Here is a 19,839-nt window from a genome sequence, read left to right as displayed (position 1 = left end):
TTTGTAGCTATGGATTCTGGTTCTCAATTTACCTCTGGAGAGGGGATGTGAATGCAAATGGGCTGGCGCAAAGTGAGCAAAGGTGTCAGTAGTGTGCAGCAGGGGAGCTGTGCCAGTTGCTTCAGATCTGCTGGTTTCTTCTGCAATTGAGTTTTAGTGGTACAAAACCGTGACTATGTTCCGTTTTAACATTGTTTTAATGCTTTTTGATACACAATTTGGAGATCAGACTAAATTCAATTTAATACTTGGTTTTAATGAAAAGTGTGCATTCTTGGCAACACTGGCTCAGTATTCCTCAATTTTCATGCCAAGGTTTGTGTTGAAATTCTGCTATTGATTTTGTCTTTCCTAGTATGATTTAAGTTTTTCTAGCGAACTAATCAGAAAGTGTTGGCTTAATATTTTTAACAATTAGGGGCCAGCCCGGTGGCTCAGGCAGTTGGAGTGCCATGCTCCTAATGCCAAAGGCCACCAGTTTGATTCCCACAGGGGCCAGTGAGCTGCACCCTCTACAGTTAAGATTGTGAACAACAGCTCTCCCTGGAACTGGGCTGCTGTGAGCAGCTGGAGGTTGTCGTGAGCTGTTCTGTGCTGCTGTGGGCTGCGGTGTGCTGCCATGAGCGAGAGCTGCCGGTGAGCAGCCGACCGATAACTGGGGACTGCCTCAGCCGGGGGGAGCGCAAAGCTCCTATCAGCATGTGCCAGGGAGCTGTGTCCTACACAACTAGACTGAGAAACAATGGCTTAAACCCGGGGGTGGGGGGGGTGGGAGGCAGAAGAAAATGGGGAAAAATATTTTTAACAATTAAAGACAGAAAAAGGACTGCAGATGGTAAGGAGTCCTTGGTGTCTGAAATCGTGTTGCTGAGGAAGCCCTCTGGCCCAATTCCTAGCTGTTGACTTTTTATGTAGTTTTGGGAGATGGAGGCAGCAACTGGTGATAATTTAACTTTTACCTTGTATCAAAGCTGTAGCTATCCTCCCACCTTTTGCCTTTTCTCTCCTAACACATGGCTTTTAAAATCTGGCTGTGAAAAAAAAATCTGGCTGTGAAAGGAAAGGGAAGAGATCAAAAGGAGGGGCAGTGAGAGGATCAAATTTAAGGAAAGGGCTGGTGGGCATCCAAGACCCCCAGTCTATACTTTCTAGGGATGTGTAAGAACTTAAATATCAGAATCTGTCGCCTCACACTTGGATTTTTGGTGACTTAAACTGTGGCTGTTTAAAAGGCCTGACCTTGTTTTCTCTGTAGATTGATAAGCAACACTCTGTACTAAAACTGTGTGACCCAAACTCTGTTCTGCAGACTGAACTGAGAGCTGGACATCAATAAACGCTTACTCATACCTTACTCTTTGTTCTTATCTCATGACCCTACTTGCTGACCACTGAGCCAGCTGAACTGAGGGTCCAGTTGCTCCCTGCAATCAAAAAATAAATTATATAAATTTATGCCTTTGTTTCCCTAGCAGTCCATCCCTTGCAATTTGCATTTTAAAAACCCTGTGCCATTCTCAGAGCCTGTTTCCAGTTTGTGCAGAAGGCTATGTTCTCTGCAAATCATATCAGAATAAACTTTCTCTGCAAATCATATCAGAATAAACTTTTAATTTCTTTCTGGAACTTTTTTTTACACTTTTATAACTGTTTTTTAGTTTTTATCTCTAAGATCATAAAACAAGTCAAATCTATTTTAAACTTGTTCTCTAGGAAATAAGTTGATAAAAACAATGTTCACTTATTAAAAATTATGACAAATTTAAAACATACAAAAAATTAGAGAATAGTATAATGAACTCCCATATGCCCATTGCCAGGACTCAATAATTAAAATTTTGCCACATTTTCTTTATTAGTCCCCTTTTTCTTCGTCTTATTCTTTTGCTGAGCTATTTTAAAGGAAACTGAGACACCACATAATTTCATCCCTAGATATTTCATCATACATTTCCAAACTCCATGGACAATTTTTCTTACATATGCTACTATCATCCCTAACAAAATTAACAGTTAAGCCTGTGGTTACCCCTTATTTTATACATGAAACACGATGAGGAGTTAAAAAATATATGCTGACACTTGAGTCCCACCCCTTACGCCAATTAAATTACAGTCTCTGGGGGTGGGACTTGGTAGTAGACTTTAGAAAGTGCCCAAAGTAATTCCACTATGCAAATGGGGTTAAATAACACTTGTTTAAACTGTAGAAGAGAATCTCTGTAGTTGTAATCAACTACAACGTTAAGACATACTAGAAAAGAAAGTCATAGAAAAGTATGATACTTGTAATGAGTTAAGCCATTATATTACTGAACTCTTAATGTGAGGGTATTTTATAATTCCTTTTATTAGGAACCAGTTACTTAAACAACTTAAATGCATTAGAACGGGAGCATAAAGGATCTCCAGTTTAGTTACTGAAGCACAAATGCTTTCTATTAGCAAAACATGCATAAATATACACTCTAGAAGCAACACAGCAAAATCTGATGCGTAGTAACTCTAGTCATGAATATACTGTGAATAAACAAAACAGCATAAAACTCCAAATGCCCTTTGAAATCATCTACTCCAAATCCATTTCCAAGGAAAGTAAGGCTTGAAGCAGTTGAATTTCCCAATGTGACAAAGTTGCTTAACAACAAAACTGGTTACTTCAGGCCAACACACTTTCTACTCCATAGGTGACAGCACAGTTAAAATGGTTTACATAGGCCTCGAGCTGCTGGGATCCTTCAGTGCCTAACAGAGGGCAGACTCAAGGACCTGCGCCCCCAATGCTTAGGATGCTCCTAGAACCGTCAGATGCCAGGGTGCAGCCTCTCGTGTTTGCTGAGAGCAGAACGGTATCGGAAGGCTTTCCCACAATCGTCACATCCGAAGGGCTTCTCTCCCGAGTGCACTCTCTGGTGCTGAATGAGGTACGTGCTCTGGCTGAAAGCCTTCCTGCATTCATTACAGTTGTACGGCTTCTCCCCAGTGTGAGTGTTCTGATGTTCCGTCAGGTGAGTGCTCCGGCTGAAGGCTTTGTCACATTCATTGCACTTATACGGCTTCTCTCCAGTGTGAATTCTCTGATGCTGAGTCAGATGGGAGCTCTGGCTAAAAGCCTTTTCACATTTATTACACTGGTAAGGTTTTTCCTCTGTGTGAGTTTTTTGATGTTGAGCAAGAGATGAACAATGTCGAAAGGTTTTGCCACACTCGGCACACTCATAAGGCTTTGCTCCTGTGTGAATTCTCTTATGCTGTGTAAGGTGTATGTTCTGATTGAAGGCTCTTCCACACTCACTACACTTGTAGGGTCTTTCTCCAGTATGTATTTTCCTGTGCTGAATAAGGGATGAGCCATAACTAAACGTTTTCCCACATTCATGACATTGATACGGTTTCTCGCCGGTATGAATTCTTTCGTGTTTAGCAAGCGATGAACTCCGAATAAAAGCTTTCCCACATTCCTTACATTCATAAGCTTTCTCTTGGGTGTGAGTCTTCTGATGTTGATTAAGGTTTGAGAGGTAACTAAAAGCCTTCCCACATTCACTGCATTCAAAGGGCTTTTCTCTGGTGTGAATTCTCCGATGCTGAGTCAGGGATGAGCAGTAACTGAAGGCCTTCCCACATTCATTGCATTTGTATGGTTTTTCTCCAGTATGAATTTTCAGATGTTGAGCAAGGGATGACCAATAACTAAAGGATTTTCCACATTCAGCACAATCGTAAGGTTTCTCCCCAGTGTGCGTTTTCTGATGCTGAGTGAGGTTTGAGTGCTGACTGAAGGCTTTCCCACATTCACTGCATTCATACGGTTTTTCACCAGTATGAATCATATGATGGCGGATGAATGTGGAAGGCCCATTGAAGGCCTTCCCACATTCATTGCATTTATAGGTTTTCTCTCCAGTATGAATTTTTTGATGTTGAGTAAGGTGAGTGCTCCTGGTGAATGTTTTATCACATTCATCACATTTAAAAGGTTTTTCTCCTGTATGAATTTTCTGATGTTCCATAAAGTGGCCTCTCTGGCTAAAGGCTTTTCCACATTCATTACAAGTATATGGTTTCTCACCAGTATGAATTCTCTGATGCTGAACAAGGTGGGTCCTCTGACTAAAGGCTTTCCCACATTCGTCACATTTATATGGTTTTTCTCCAGTGTGAATTCTCTGATGTTGAGTAAGAGATGGACCCTCAATGAAGCCTTTTCCACACTGATCACATTTATATGGTTTATCTCCAGTGTGAATTCTTTGATGGTTAATAAGGTTTTCGCTCCGGCTGAAGGCTTTCTCACACTCATTACATTTGTAGGGTTTTTCTCCAGTATGTGTTCTCTGATGGCGAATAAGCGCTGAGCAATAACTAAAAGCTTTCCCACATTCGTTGCACTTACAAGATTTCTCTTTTTTAACTGCGTTTAAATTCTGTTTGATGACTGTTTTAGCAGAAGTCTCTTCTGGAGATATTTCTTGTGGTACAAGGTCTGAATTAATATTGATGCTTTCTTCAAAGTCATAATTTACATGGTCTCCCTCCAAAGTGGGCACCATCTTTGCGGTTATTTTTATCTCCCCAGTCAGTGTCTGTTCGTTTGCTGGCTGCCTTTCTAAACTGCCTTTCGACACCCATGTTTCTGAGAAGTCAGAACTCCGATGATCGGGGCTTTTGTGTTTCTCCACTACTGCCTCTGGAGCTGGCTCTTCTTCAGAAAGGTCCAACTCTGGGACTGATATTCTATTTTCTTGGCTTGTCTCCCAGTCTGAAAGAAAAAGAAAATGCCAGTGTTCTCTGAATAGAGTAGGGGAAAAAACTGCTGTTGTGGGAATGACCTAATGAAACTAAACATAAAGCACTCAGGAGATTCTGAGAAGTTAAAAGATAGCCCTATTATCTGTGGAGAAATTTGGAAGTACCTAAGGAGAACGATAAATAAATAAAAGATAAAAATATCAAGAGAGCATGTCATTCAATTTCATAGGTAATCTCTAAGAACCAGTCAGGGAACTCCATTTAAGGTGATAGTTAATTTATAAAGGTGACACAGAGATGGCTAAGAGGGGACATGGATGGACTGAATCTAGAGGAGACAATCTAAACTGAGATTCCTCCCCAATGAACAATAAAACAAAAATCCAAGAACTTTCAATTGAAAACAGAACAAACAGAAAAGACCTGGACAAGGTTGCATGGTTTTTATCCTGAACACTAAAGGAATATTCAAATCAGTGCTAAAAATGGGAATGTTATAAACAGTAAAGGAAATAATTTAAGGGTAGGAAAACAACAAGTTCTAGGTACTCTGAGAATTGGGAAGAGAAATGGAGATTACAGTGGAGTTTGTGGGGGTGGAAGATGCCAAAAGTAGCAGAATAACCAAGATATTCAAATACAGCATAGGAAATATCAGCTCAAAAAAGGAAGGAAAAGAATAGCTGAAGCCATACAAAGATATGTGAGAAAAGAAGAGATGGACATGAGGGTAATGGGATGAATAAAATATACTGATGAAAAAATGCAGTTCATCAGCAAATGAACAAAAGAATAGAATAAACAAAAAGAAAAGTAGTATATCAGAAGCAGTGTTACCTTACTCTACTTTCTACTCTGGGATAGTCCATCTTTTCCCAAGACAAGAAAGATGACAACTGAATGAAGCAGGGTAGTCAATGCTGGGAGGTTCAGTAAAGAAAATAGGCTGCATTAAAACAGCATTTCTTTGTTGCACTGATGACAGGAGGGTACAACAGACCTCAAAGAACCCTGTGCCCTGCACTGCCAGCCCTATCACAACAAGCATGAGCAGTGAGGCACAGACCCAGAGCTGCCACCATCCTGCCCCACCTGGCAGCATGGGGAATGGTGAAGCCTACGTAAGCACAGGCAGCCTCGTGACATCAGTACTTCTCCAGCAGGGAGAAGGTGATGAAAGCAACACAGGTTTTAGGAAACAGCCAATTGTTCAATATAAGAAGTGGATATGTTTCCATTAACAGGAGCAGTACCAAGAAATATATATTTGTATAGCAGACGGCCACAAAGATTACTTCGTAGAAGCACTTCACAGCGAAGGACTGGAGACCAGGGCATGTGGTGCTGTTAAAGGAGAAAAGGCCGTGGAAGCAGCTGATCTCCAGCCCTGGCTAGGATTCCAGTTAGACAATAAACGTGCAACAGACTGTGACCTATGTCATCCATACTGCCGTGTCTTCCATCCAATAAGTACAAAGTTATCAGAATATCAGGGGTGGGCAAAGAATGAAGGACTGGAGAAAGTTCCAGAAGGCCAGACGGAACAGCACCAGAGGGAACTGCAATTCCCACTTTACTACATGCAGAGTCTATGGACATCGACCAGTTTTCCAACACCCCTCTGCATGGAGAGATAACTGAGCGTGCTGCCAACCAGGCTACAAAACAGCATGGGCCAGTAGAACAGCATGCGGTCACAATTCTCCATGGCCAAGCCACAGGAAAGCCTAGAGAAGATGGCAAGAAAGAGGAGAGGGAAATGATGTACACAGGTCCTAGGGCCTGTGGCCACCTCAGTGGAGGTACCGTCACAACTTCAATTACCTGTACAGAGGCTTACGGAACTGTAAGTCACGTTTACAGAGACAAAAGCAGCCAACTCACGAGCTAAGAGTAAGTGTGCTCCAAATGCTGACAAGGGCAGGACCGAGGGCAGAACCGAGCCAAGAGTGTCATCATCAGGTCATATTCCAGCAACAAAACGTAAACAAGAATGGAACCAAATACTTCAAGTGACTGTCTTCTGCCCACTGACTGGGTCACTGAAACTGTATATTATCTATGCAATATGTGTGTTTTGTTAGTTTTACCTAAATAAGTCTCTTTTTGGTATTGACTAAAGTGTTTTTTAAAAAAAAAACCTAGAATTTTTGAATATGTATTTAAATACTTTAAAATTACTTTCTACCTGCTCAAGTTGGGATTTTTTTAAAACTTCATTTTTAATTTGTAATAAAACTTGACGACTTGTTTTTTCCAAGGATTAATAAACTGTAATCATAAATAAATCTCTTATTAAAAAATATTAATTTTCTGAATTATGTTCCATGAAACCATATTCTTTTTTCCTTAAAGAAAAAACTTTTAGACAGACTGAAATGACTGTATGTTAATTTGAATAGATAGACTGTACAAGAAATGACTTGAAAATTCCCTTTTTGGTGTCAACAAAGAGATTCCATTTTACATGCTTTGTTTTTTCTTTATACCTAGAAAAAACATATGTTTGAACAAGTGATTTAATCCTTCCTTTCTCATTTTTCGAAATCCTTATGATCCCTCAGACAGTTTTCTGGAACAAACTTCCCTCTTCTCCCCCAGCCAGCCCCAGTGAGTTCACCTTGACAGGCTCATGAAACCATATTCTAAGAGAAAGACTTTAAAGGTGCAGTAGTAAAAAAAAAAAAAAAAAAAAATGGACTCATGGTTGGGGGAGAAATATTAGATTCTGTGTGGCCCTATTGGAAATTCATAATGCTCTACTACACGTTTAAAACAACAACAACAACAACAAAAACCCTCTGAGTGGTCCTCCACTAAGAAACTTGCTAAAATTTTAGCTAATCCAGGACTTCCCAAATTTGAACACGGCACCCTTTTTTTCTCCCCACAGAAAAACACCCCACTCCCACCTGTCATTCTGGAGTTTTATCCCTTCCCCAGAGTGACTACGTTTGCATATTTTTCCAGGGCCTGCTCTTTGAAAAGTCTCTCTGTGCAGTTTGGGAATCAATGGTTTACAAGAAAGTAATTTATAATTTCTAGTCTGACCAAATGACAGGATCCAAAGCTACACAATGAGCTTAGGAAAGGCACAGAGCTCGTGGAGAGCTTGGTCGGGAAAGCGAGGAGGCAGACTGGATGGGAGCCAACTGGATAAACAGAGCTGAGTAAAAGTACCTAGATTTCACGTTCTCTGTTTCTGTTTGGAGGTACTAGTGACAAAGCCTGTAAGGGCTGAAAAGTGAGGTGCTAATTATAAGTTCAGGATCCCTAAGGAGGTGGGAAAAGATGGAATCCACAGTCCAGATCAGGATGCCACCTTTACAAACAGCAGAAGGATAACTTCTCTGCAAGGTTTGCCAAAATAAGCATCGAGGTAGTTAATGTTCTGACAAAGCACAGGGGGTCCAGATGGCCGCCCAGTTCTTCACAGGAAGCAGGAACACCTACATATCAGACAGAAAACCCTCCCATCAGCTGGTGGTTAGAGTTAATGACACTCATCAGTGGGGATTATCACTTACCTGCAGAGCCACCTACTGGAATGCCTGGCTCCACAGTCCACGGCTCTGTCCCTTGCTCTAGGTGGGAGATTACATCCGGTTTGGAAACCTGGAGTCCTGCTCATGGGAGAGGGAAAAAAAAGGTAACCGTCTGCAGTAAGGGAGAAGTACCGTATCAGAATTCAGTGTCACCACTGTCTAGAGGACAGGATGTGTAGGACCAACTCGATGGGAACAAATAGCATAGCGGCTTCCATGACATAACTCCCAGACACTGTATAATTTGGGAACTGATTTGGGTTCAGAAAAATTATTAGTCTGTCCGCCTACTTACGAGGCAAGAAATCTCCAAGCCTTTCAAAATTCAGGAATCTCTGGTTTCTTCCTTAACTTAGAGGCAAAACTCGCCTAGGAAGGAGCGAACTCTCCCCCTCCGCTCCACCCCAGGTATTAAGTCAGAGAAGTCACCTCACCTATAGAGACCAGGTGTGTATAATTTTCCAGTGCCACATCCCTGAATAAATCTCTCTGTACAGGATCCAGCTGTCTCCATTCTTCCTGGGTAAAGTCCACTATCACATCCTTGAAGGTCACTGACTCCTGAAAAACCAAACACATTTCTGCTTAGCCATAAAGCTTTACCTAGGAAAGGGCTGAAGTGAGCAATACTGACAGTGCTGAGAAAAGTACAAGGAAAGTAGGCAAATTTGCATAACAATGGCCCCAAATTTCAATATCCCCGTCACAATAATTGATAAAACAAGTAGACAGAAAATCAGTAAATACATAGAGCACTTGAACAGCACTATCTGCAAACTTGGCCAGACAGACATCTGTGGTGTACAGAACACTGTCCCAGCCCAAGACGCCCACATCCTAATCCCTGACACCCGTGCAGCCGTTACCTAACATGGTAGGAGACTGTACAGATGTGACCAGGTGAAGGGCTGAGATGGGGAAATTATGCTGGGTTCTGTGGGTGGGCTCAATGTACTCAGTCTTTGTAACAGGGAGGCAAGAAAGTTGGAGCAGAGTCAGAGCAGATGTGAAGAGAGAAGACAAATCAGAGTCAGACAGAGAGGGAGGCGTGAAGATGCCACACTGATGACTTTGAAGATGGAGGACGTGGACACAAACCCGAGAACGCAGGCAGCCTCTCGAAGCTGGAAAAGGCAAGGGAACAGACTGGGCCCTAGAGCCTTCAGAAGAAGACAGCCCTGCCAACCTGTTTTGATTTCTAAAACACTAAGATAACAAATGTGTTGATTTAAGCCACTGAGCTTGTGGTCATTAATTACAGCAGCAGTAGAAATCTAACACGTTCACAGAACATTCCACTTGACAACAGCAAAATATACAATCTTTTCAACGTTCACTGATCGTTTATCCAGATAGACCATATTTGGGGCAAAAGAATAAGTCTGAATAAATTCAAAAGGCTCAACTCACACAAAGCATGTTCTCTGGCTGTGGATATGTTCATTATCTTGGTTGTGGTGATAATTTCGTGCGTGTATATACATGTCAAAACTTACCAAGCTATACACTTTAAATCCGTACAGTTTATTGTCACAATATCCTTCAATAAAAAATAGTGATTCCAGAAGGATTTGAGCTGAAAGTGGGAAGAACTGCGACCACATGATTAAGTTGTGGGACAGGATGGAAGTAGGGGGAAAAGTCCAAAAAGAAGGGGCCTGATTAAAGGAGGGCTTGGGTTGACCGGAATGACTGTTACATTTTTGTCTACGTTTTCAATCAGTTATTGGTTTTTCATAAAGTAGTATCATATCAATTTCTTTCTCAAAAACCATTAACGGTTCACCAATGGCCTACAGAATAAAGCCTTCAACTTCTCATCTAGATATTCAAGACCTTTCATGTTCTGATCTTATTCAACCATTTGTTTACCATTTTCCAAATTGTTCTGAATCTTATGTGACACCTGCTAATTCTTACTTCAGAACCTTTGCTCATAATCTTTTCCATACCTGGAATCCACCCCAGCTCTCTCACCTTACTTATTCAAATATCCAAATGTCACCCATCTTTTCAGAGGTAGGCAAATTCCACATCCTCCATGAATGTGGACCTCCAGACCACATGGTTTTCATTCTTTATTTTCCAGGGCACTCATTTCACCTTTTAAAATATTTTCCTGTGCTGTTTTTTAGCAATAATTCGGTCTATTCAAGAAAAGGATCAAGTTTTGTACTCTCATCACTGAAGCATGGCAAGATAAGCAAGAGGTAAGTGGTGAGCGCATGAATTAGGCTGGGGAGGCAGAATGAGGAAGGAAAGTTGCCAGGCAGATGGGAGCCCAGAGTGAACTGCCAACATTGGTTTTGGGATAAACATACCCCAACCATAGCAAAAGAATATACAATCCTACTCTAAGGACTGACATGGCATTTCAGAAAATCCCAACTTACCTGAAAACTGGCTGATGGGAGTAGAGTGCTTCCTTGGGGAAGCACAGATGCTGGAGAGGACTGATCTAGGGTGGAAAAGAAAAAACCATAATGAGTCCTGTCCAATTTAGCTGCTCCCAGCAATCCATAAAATCCATCTATTTTTCCATTTGAAAGTAACAGAAACTGTGCCGTTTTAAAAAATTCTCAGAATCCAAAAAAGATCAGCATAACTGTGACTAGGGCTCTGATACTTTCATTGGTAGACTCAGAAGGTAAAGCATTACTTTAGGATTCCTAGTTTTCTCTCTAGATACTGACAGTCATATGGATCATACAACTCAATCTGTGCTCCCACTAAGTAGGCAAAATATTTCTGCTGCCTCCTCTGCTACACATAAAATATGAATAATCAGACTACTTTCCAAAAGTCTTCATAGTCCTTTTGAAACTTTGCTATTAAACGCAAATTAAATATCACAATAATGTATACTACTTATACTACCTAACAGAATGTCTACAATTAAATAGACATGGTAATATAACTGCTGGCAAGAATATAGAGAAATATAATGGATTATAATTGGACAGTCATACATCAACAAATTTGATAAGCTAGGAGAAATGGATGAAGTCATAAACATAAAACCTACTAGACTGAATCATGAAGAAACAAAATCTAAACAGACCAGTAGGAGTAAGGAAATTGAATCAGTAATCAAACACCTCCAACAAAGACAAGGTCAGGACCAAATGGTTTCACTGGTGAATTCTACAAAACATTGTAAGAAGAGCTACTACCTTTTCTTCTCAAGCTCTTCCAAAAAACCGAAGAGGGAACACTCCCAAACTCATTTTATGAAGCCAGCATTACCGTGATACCAAGCCAGATAAGAACACTACAAGGAAGAAAAAAACTACAGGCCAATATCTCTGGTGAGCATAGATGGAAAAATTCTCAACAAAATGTGAGCAAGCTGAATTCAACAGAACATTAAATGAATAATACACCATTATCAAGTAGGATTTATCCCTGGGATGCAAGGATGGTTCAATATATCCAAATCAATAAATGTGATATGCCACATTAACAAAATAAAAGATAAAGTTCATATGATCATCTTGATAGATGCAGAAAAAGCATGTGACAAAGTCCAACATCCTTTCATTATAAAAATTCTCAACAAACTGGTATAGGAGGAATGTACCTCAACATAATAAACACCATATGTGACAAGCCCACAGCTAATATACTCAATGACGAAAGATTCAAAGCTTTTCCTTTTAGATCAGAAGCGAGGAGGGTGCCCACTCTCACCATCTATTCAGCACAGCACTACAAATCCCAGCCAGAGCAATTAGGCAAGAACAATAAATAAAAGGCATCCAAATCAAAAAAGAAGTATAACAGAAGTATAGAATATACTAAAGACTCCACCAGTAAAACAACAACAAAAACTGTTAGAACTAATCAACAAATTCAGTAAAGTTGCAAAATACAAAGTCAACGTATAAAAAGTAGGTGTTTCTATACAATAACAAAAAAAAATCTGTAAAAGAACCCGTATTTTACACCAACATGAAAATTAATTTGAAATGAATTAAAGACTTAAACAAGGTCAAACTAAAGAAAATAGGGCAAAAGCTCCTTGACATTGGTCTTAGCAATGATTTTTTTCAATATGACACAGAAAGCATAGCAACAAAAACAAAAACCAACAAGTGGGAGTACATCAAACTGAAAAGCTTCAGCACAGCAAAACAAACCATCAACAAAATGAAAAGGTAAAGTATGGGAGGAAATATCTATAAATTATATGTATATCTGATAAAGGGTTAATACCCAAAATATGTAAGGAACACATACACCTCAAGAGCATAGAAACAAAGAATCCGATTTTAAAACACACAGAGGATCCAAGTAGAAATTTTCCAAAGAAGGCATACAGATGGCCAACAGGTACATGAAAAGGTGCTCATCGAAAAGATAGATAAGTGTTGGTGAGGCTGTGGAGAAAAGGGAACCATTGTGCACTACTGGTGGGATTGTACACTCGTGCAGCCACATGGAACTATATATACGTATACAGCACGTTGTCTTTATTCATCCACTGATGGACACTTAGGTTGCTTCCATGTCTTGGCTATTGTAAATAATGCTGCAATGAACACAGGGCTGCATATGTCTTTCTGAGATAGTGATTTCATTTCCTTTGGATATATACCCAGAAGCAGGACTGCTGGATCACATGCTAGTTCTATGTTTAATTTCTTGAGAAAACTACGTATTGTTTTCCATAGTGGGTATACCAATTAACATTCCCACCAACAGTATGTATATGTGTGTATATATACACATATGTACACACATATACATACACACACATAAAAAGGGAACATTTCAGCCATAAAATAGAAGGAAATCCTGCCATTTGCGACACTGATGGACCTTGAAGGGAAATTATGTGAAGGAAAATAAGACAGGAAGACGTATATTGCAAGATCTCACTTATATGTGTAATCTAAAAAGCTGAATGCATAGAAACAGAGCAGAATGATGATTTCCAGGGGCTAGGGTAGTAGGGAAAATGGGGAGATGTTGGTCAAAGGGTACGAACTCCCAGTTAGAAATTAGTTCTGGGGATCTAATGTATAGCATGATGACATTAGTTAACAACACTCTATTATATACTTAAAAGTTGCTGTGAGAGTCAATTTTAAATGTTCTCACCACACAGACAAAAACCAAATATGTGAGGTGACAGATGTGTTAACTAACCTAATTGTGGTGATCATTTTGCAACATATACGTGTATCATCCCGTTGGGATCATTTTGCAACATATACGTGTATCAAATCATCCCGTTGGACAACTTAAACTTACAAAATATTATGGGTCAAGTGTATCTCAGTAAAGCTGGAAAAAAAGTTTGTTCTCAGCAATGTTTTCTGTGTACAGATCTTGAACATTTTAGTTAGACATGTTCCTGTTTCACATTTTGAATGCTACTGTAAATGGAGTTATTAGTTTTATTACAATTTCTAATTATTCACTAGTAATATAATGAAAACGTTGATTTTTTTAATTAAAAAGTGTTTTGAGATCATTGTAGATACACAGGCAGCTATAAAAAATAAAACAGATTTTTTGCACTCTTAAAAAAATAAATAATTGATAACAAATAGAAGGTATAGCTCAACCTACATAAATAATATGTTAAAACTTCTAATATATTAAAGAAATGCAAGAAAAAAGACTGTATAATAATAGGTTAAACCAAACCTGACTGCACAGCCATACTTAAAGATTGTAAAGATTATGAAATGCAAAGGGAAGTCTAAAGTGACATGTCACAGGGCTCTGCTCTTATCCTGACCTGTTCAATGACATGTAGGAAGAAACAAAATATTCATGAAATACACTAGTTGAAATCAAGTTGGAAAGGACAGTTAAAACAGTAAATAACTAAATTAAGATTCTTAGGTGTTCTGACAAACGAACACTTGGCTAAAAAAAAAGGAACAATCATAAACGTGAAGTCCTGACATTAAAGATGAAAAACAATTCTATTACACAAAGATGGCATGAATGTAGTTCACTGCAATTTATGTAAAAAAAAAGATGTAGGTTTACAGCATAATATCGCTAATTTTTTTAAAGCAAATACAATCTGATGCTAAAGAGCCCAAGTATAATCCAAATTGAAAGAAGCAGTACATCATACTTTCAGGTATTTTTCAGAGCACATCCACTGATCTGTGTTTAGTTTTAGGCAATGTGTTGTAAGAAGCATGCTGTCACACAATAGAGTTTTCAGAAGAGGTCTACATATATCCCATGAACACCCATCAAAGGAACTGAGGCTATTTTGCTTAGAAAACAATTTGTGAGTAGGAGTTCTAACAGCTGATTTCACATATTTAAAGGACAGCAGTGTGCCTGGGGCAGCGGGGAGAGCAATCTCTTGCTATTTGGGACTAAGAACTAAGATCAGAGCAAAAGTTAAAGGAAAAGGCACTTCTGCCTAATATAAGGAACTGAAAAAAGAAAGTCAACAAAGGAGCTACCTGCACCCCAAATGAAGAGTTTAAGGCCAGGCATAGGCTTAACAGCCAGCCATCTCCAATCAATATTTAAAATACTGATTCTTACATTGAATAAATGATTACCAACTTTTTTTCGGACTGCAAGGTTATCATTCCAATATTTAATAAACAGAAGTCACAGACATTATAAATCACAGACATTATAAATCATTACTCCTTTTCACTCCCCAAACCCGAAGCCCGGGAGTTAACTCTTCCTCCAAGTCTCTCCCTATAATGTAATTCTGATTCTTTTTTTGATCCTTAAATAGAAAATTTCCTCCTGCCACCTCTTCCAGCTCTGTCAAGTATTTGATCTTCAAGTTATGACCATTCTTTTGCCTCCATCATTCCGTTCTCCCCCCAGTCGTCCCCACTACCTTCCATCTCAGGAGCTCATCCCGTTCCTCTGAAACCTGATCGCCAGGGTTTCCCAAGCAGCGTCACTCACGCTGGGTCCTCGGTCTGGGGCTCAGATGTCCAGGAAGTCCGAACCTTAACACACGCTGAGTTTGGCTGACCTAAGACACAGGATGGGGTCAGCAGCATGCGTCATAATCAAACCTTACAGTTCTACAGAGTGGCCAGGAGGTCCTAGGAAAAGAGAAGAGCTCTGAACAGGCAAATGGCACTCCCGCTGAACAAAAACAGTGGAGATCGAGTACGCAGGTTTAGCCCCGGATTAAGAAAACCCTCGGTGCCTCCCAGAATATGGCCAAAGGCGCCTAAGGCCAGCCCGTTACCTCCGTGCACACCTGCGGGCTCACGGCCCCACGGTCTCGGATTCAGGAACACACACCTGTTGCGGGGGCGGAAAAACTGGAAGGTGGCCGAGCGGGGCGGGGCCCAGCTCCCGTCCTTCCTCCTAGACCGGAACAAAAGAACAAAGCCGTCCACCGATCAGGGCGGAACCACCCGCGCGGACGGCGGCGAGGGGCTCCCCCTTCCAGGACTCCCCAGCTCCCTCCCGCAAAGGCCGCTCCCAGCGGAGCGAGAAGGGTGACGTCACGCGACCGGAGGACTGGCGGTTGCCATGGTGATACCTAGGCTTCCCCTCCTTTACAATGATCCACACATTCCGGTCCGGAAGCGCCGCGACGGTCACCAAACCTGGGGAAAGGAGCCAGAGCCCCTAGACTAACCCAGTGCCAACCTCTTTCCACGCCTACAGCGGCTTCAACGGCCACTTCCGGTCGCGCCGAGAGCCCCGCCTCCGTCTGCCGGTGCGTGAGAGCGCGCGAACACGCAGGACTACGACTCCCAGGATGCTTCACGCGCTGATCTCTATTTCCCAGAGACCCCGGCCGCCGTGTGAGACCTCGTCGCGCAGCGGAGCGGTGCACCAGCGTGTCCTTCGTTACTAAACGACTCAGGTGGAGGTAGGTGTGCGTTGGGCCGCTGTACTCGAACTTGTGTGACCGGACTGCTCTTAAGAAATCAACATTTACACATATGTATAATTTAAAAAAGCAAACAAACATTTCAGGATGCATTACGTACCTTTATTGCCTGTCCTACACTCTGTGCAGTGTTCTGTTCCTTTGTCAGTTTTAAAATGTTGGTCCTGACTCACTATATTGCTTTCATGATTCTCAGATGGGTCGCAATACACATTTTAAAAAATGCTGTAAGAATCCGGGAGGTGGTGGTACCACGCTTTGACCGACGAGTGCCCCGCTTATACCTGCATCAAACAGCACGTAGGTGTGAATGAGCCCAGGACCAGTCTCACTGTGTCCTGCGGAGAAAAGGATCCTTGGCAGTTTCTTACAAAACTGAACAAAAAGGATGGAATTCACAGAAAATTTAAGTTATAGCTCTGCCTTAGTTATGTGTCTTTTTGCACAATGACTAGGACTTTGGTAATAACCTGTTTGTTTGTTTTCAACTTGAAAAATACATAAATGAATATCTTAGTATGTCCTCATAAATATTCATGTATAACATACCTGTCAGTGACAGCAAAAGTTTACATCCTACTGATGGATATTTTTAAAAGAGAAATATTTGCTGAAGTTTAACAATTACACAAAAAGCATATGAAAATGAACAACTCGATATAGTTACACAAAGCAAGCAGGCCCACGTACCTAGCACCCAATGTGAGAACCAAAATCAGTACCAGAATCCCAGAAACTCCTGCCAAAGGAAGTGGGGCCTCCCAGTCACCACCTTCCAAGCGTGCTAATTGTCCTGATTTCTAACACGGTGTTAGTCTCACCTATCCCTTCAGACCAGACTGTCCCCCATAAGCCACCGACTTTCTTTTGTCTCAACCACTTTTCACTCCCTCTCCTCTCTCCCTTCTCATCCCTCTTCCTCTTTCCTCTGTTTAGGCGACCTGATTTCTCCATTTGCAAAAAGTATTTTAGCCCAACCTTCGTTTCACCCGGTCTGTCTTCCTTTGCAAACCTGCTTTCTTACTTCGTGGGACAGGCACTGTGTTCCCTGTTTGTCTCCTTCCTTATGTGGAACTAGGAGGGGCTCCCAGTCGTGTAGTCGTGGCCGAGTGGTTAAGGCGATGGACTAGAAATCCATTGGGGTCTCCCCGCGCAGGTTCGAATCCTGCCGACTACGGGGTCCTTTTTCTCCCCCCCCCCCCCCCCCCCCCCCCCGGGTTGACTCAGCAAGACCCGCGGCTGAACTTGCCGGGCCAGAGCTCCAGGACGGGGAGGGAACGTTACGCGAGGAGCATGGCCCGGTCTCCGTCGCTCCTTCTTTTTAGGACAGCGCTTCCTGAGTTTTCCTCCCTGTGACAGGGGGCGGCGGTCCCTGGGTCGCAATCTCGAGTCAGCGAGACATCCCACGGGATCAGTGGGCCCAGCCGCCGTCCTCGTTAGTATAGTGGTGAGTATCCCCGCCTGTCACGCGGGAGACCGGGGTTCGATTCCCCGACGGGGAGGCAGCGTGCTTTATTTTGCACTCAGTCACCTGCTTTGGCGTTCCTGGCGACTCTATGGTCCCTGCTGAGGACAGGAATGCCACAGAGCTCTGCGTGGTTGCCACGGGTTCTGTGGGTCGTCCCCCTTGCGGCTGTCGGCGACTGCCCCTGCCGGGCTCTAGGGACTGAATGGCGGGGACCTTCCTGTCTGCGTTTTCCCCGTTCTGCGCTCTCTGATCGGAGACACACTTCAGAGCGAGTCTACACTAGCAAAACCTAGAGGGGGGCTTAGGTTAAGGTGACGCAGGACTTAGAACACTTACCGAGACGTAGTAAGAGTGGTTGTCTGGCACGGGGCTCCCATTTGCAGAAAGAGCCATTGGGGGCAATGTGCGAGATGGCCAAAAACTGCATGTGGGTCTTCAGGCCCTCCTTCCTCCTAGAAGTCACCTGGCAATGGGGACCCCCAAAGGCTCAGCTGGGGCTGTTTACTCCATCCGGCCACACTGGCCCACCTGCCCCCAGGCTCTTGCACCCAAGATGCTGACCAGGTGTGTGGAGGAAGGTGGTTAAGTGGTCTCGGACCTGTGGGAACAGGAGGCCCCCAAATCCCAGGAGCATTTGAGGAGTGTCAACATTACTGCTTTCAACAAGATCTGAAGCTCCCAGCAGTGTGCTTTTGAGTGTATGTTAGATTTTATGAATTAAAGCTTTCTGAAAGGAAAAAAAAATCACTGTTATAAAGCCATGGCAATCGAGACAGTGTGGCCCTTAGGAATGGATAATAAAACGGATGGAGCAGAACGCATCCTAAACAGACCCACTCATACAGCCATTTGATTTAAAACAAAGGTGATGCCACAATGCACTAGGGAAAGACCGTTCTTTTCAATAAATTAAAATTCAATAAATTGGTGGTTCAATTGGATATCAATATGGAAATAAATGAATTACAACATACCCCAAACTCAGTCAGACGGAAGTATATTTAAATATAAAAGGGAAAGCAATAATGCTTCTGAAAGGTAACAGGATAATTTCTTCATGACTTCGGAGTATGCAAGAATTTCTAAAACAGCACAAAAAGCAGTCGTCACAAAAGAAAAGATATATGTATACATTAGACTTCACCAATATCGGAAACTTTTGTTCATGACTAGCCACCAGTAAGCAAGTACAAGGCTAATCTTAGAGCAAGTGTTTGTATTACATGTACCTAACAAGAGACTGTGTCCCTAGTCAGAGTTCTCCAGAGAAACAGAAGCAATAAGAGGTATCCGTATGTAACAAGAGATCTGTTTTGAGGACTTGGCTCAGGCCATTGATTTCAACAATGTTGTGTAGCTTTCAGAGTATAACTTTTACACTTATTTTGTTATTTATTCCTATTTTATTTTTGCTATGATTTTTAAATGGAAGTATTTACTTTTGTCCTTTTTCTTTTCCTGTGAAACATTAGGAGGCTGACGCCTCCCAGATGCAAGTATGAAGTGCTGAAAGATAGCAGGGATTAATGTCCGCTAGGAGGGATACTCCATAAACATGCAAAAAAATATAGCCCACATAGGGAGAGTTTGAAAAAACTGCTTCAGACTCATGGGATTATGGCACAGATAAAGTGAGAAGCATACATACAGTTGAAATGTGCAGTGTTTAGGTGGCTAGGACTTGAAGATGCTGATTGGCAAAAAGTACTAATCCATGTCTGTTCATGTACAAGAGGCAGCTCATGGAACTCGACCCTTAAAGTGGTGCCTGTTTGTTCTCAGAAGCAACAAGATAGAGAAATATAAAAGAAGAAGAAGAAAAAAAGAATAAGTCGGTGAATGCCCTTAGCAACGTGGATCAGGCAAGACCTTGAAAGTTTTTTGCTTTGGTCTGTGAACATCAGAAACACACATGGGTATGACAGTGAGCATAGTGATTTCCAAGAAGCTTTCTTTCCTGGTGCAGTGGTGAGGGTGACTTTGTCATTGGGAAGGCAGACGTTGGGCTCATGCCAGACAAACCTATTACAGAAGTTTGGAGCCCATTTGTCTTTCCATAGTCATTTTATCTGTTTCCCAGAATAACAAAATAGAGCCAGCAAATTCTTCTTCTCATTCAGTGGTCATGAAGTTATTAAGAAAGAGATTCTTAGCTTTTGTTTTTTAAACTCAAAATCCTGTGGTATGTGAAATAAAACTTACCCTTTCACAGAGAG

The 19,839-nt window shown here is 41.7% G+C and overlaps 2 protein-coding genes across 7 annotated transcripts in view; one reads left to right on the top strand and one right to left on the bottom strand.

The window, feature by feature from the left end:
- Positions 1-19,839, top strand: part of LOC308510680 (histone H1.3-like) — a gene marked incomplete at both ends in the record, with an annotated part of 269,863 nt that overhangs the window by 210,723 nt on the left and 39,301 nt on the right. The gene's annotated exons all lie outside the window — the stretch shown is intronic.
- ZNF184 (zinc finger protein 184) lies at positions 194-15,974 on the bottom strand. Of its 6 annotated transcripts, none has more exons than XM_081080354.1 (7): positions 15,909-15,974; positions 15,499-15,620; positions 15,136-15,276; positions 10,691-10,755; positions 8,732-8,858; positions 8,280-8,375; positions 194-4,762 (listed from the first exon to the last, which is right to left on the bottom strand). In XM_081080354.1, the coding sequence occupies exons 3-7, from the start codon at positions 15,140-15,142 to the stop codon at positions 2,805-2,807; spliced, it is 2,253 nt and encodes a 750-aa protein (XP_080936480.1). In that variant the 5' UTR covers positions 15,143-15,276; positions 15,499-15,620; positions 15,909-15,974; the 3' UTR covers positions 194-2,804. The 6 variants fall into 6 exon arrangements, with proteins under 6 accessions (XP_080936480.1, XP_080936481.1, XP_080936476.1 ...); XM_081080355.1 differs by having other exon boundaries at positions 15,511-15,620; XM_081080350.1 differs by having other exon boundaries at positions 15,511-15,620; positions 15,799-15,952.

Source organism: Rhinolophus hipposideros (assembly GCF_964194185.1).
Source record: "Rhinolophus hipposideros genome assembly, chromosome: 19".
NCBI lineage: Eukaryota > Metazoa > Chordata > Mammalia > Chiroptera > Rhinolophidae > Rhinolophus > Rhinolophus hipposideros.
The sequence above is the reverse complement of the archived record's forward strand: the minus strand, read 5'-3'. Positions and strand labels throughout refer to the sequence as shown.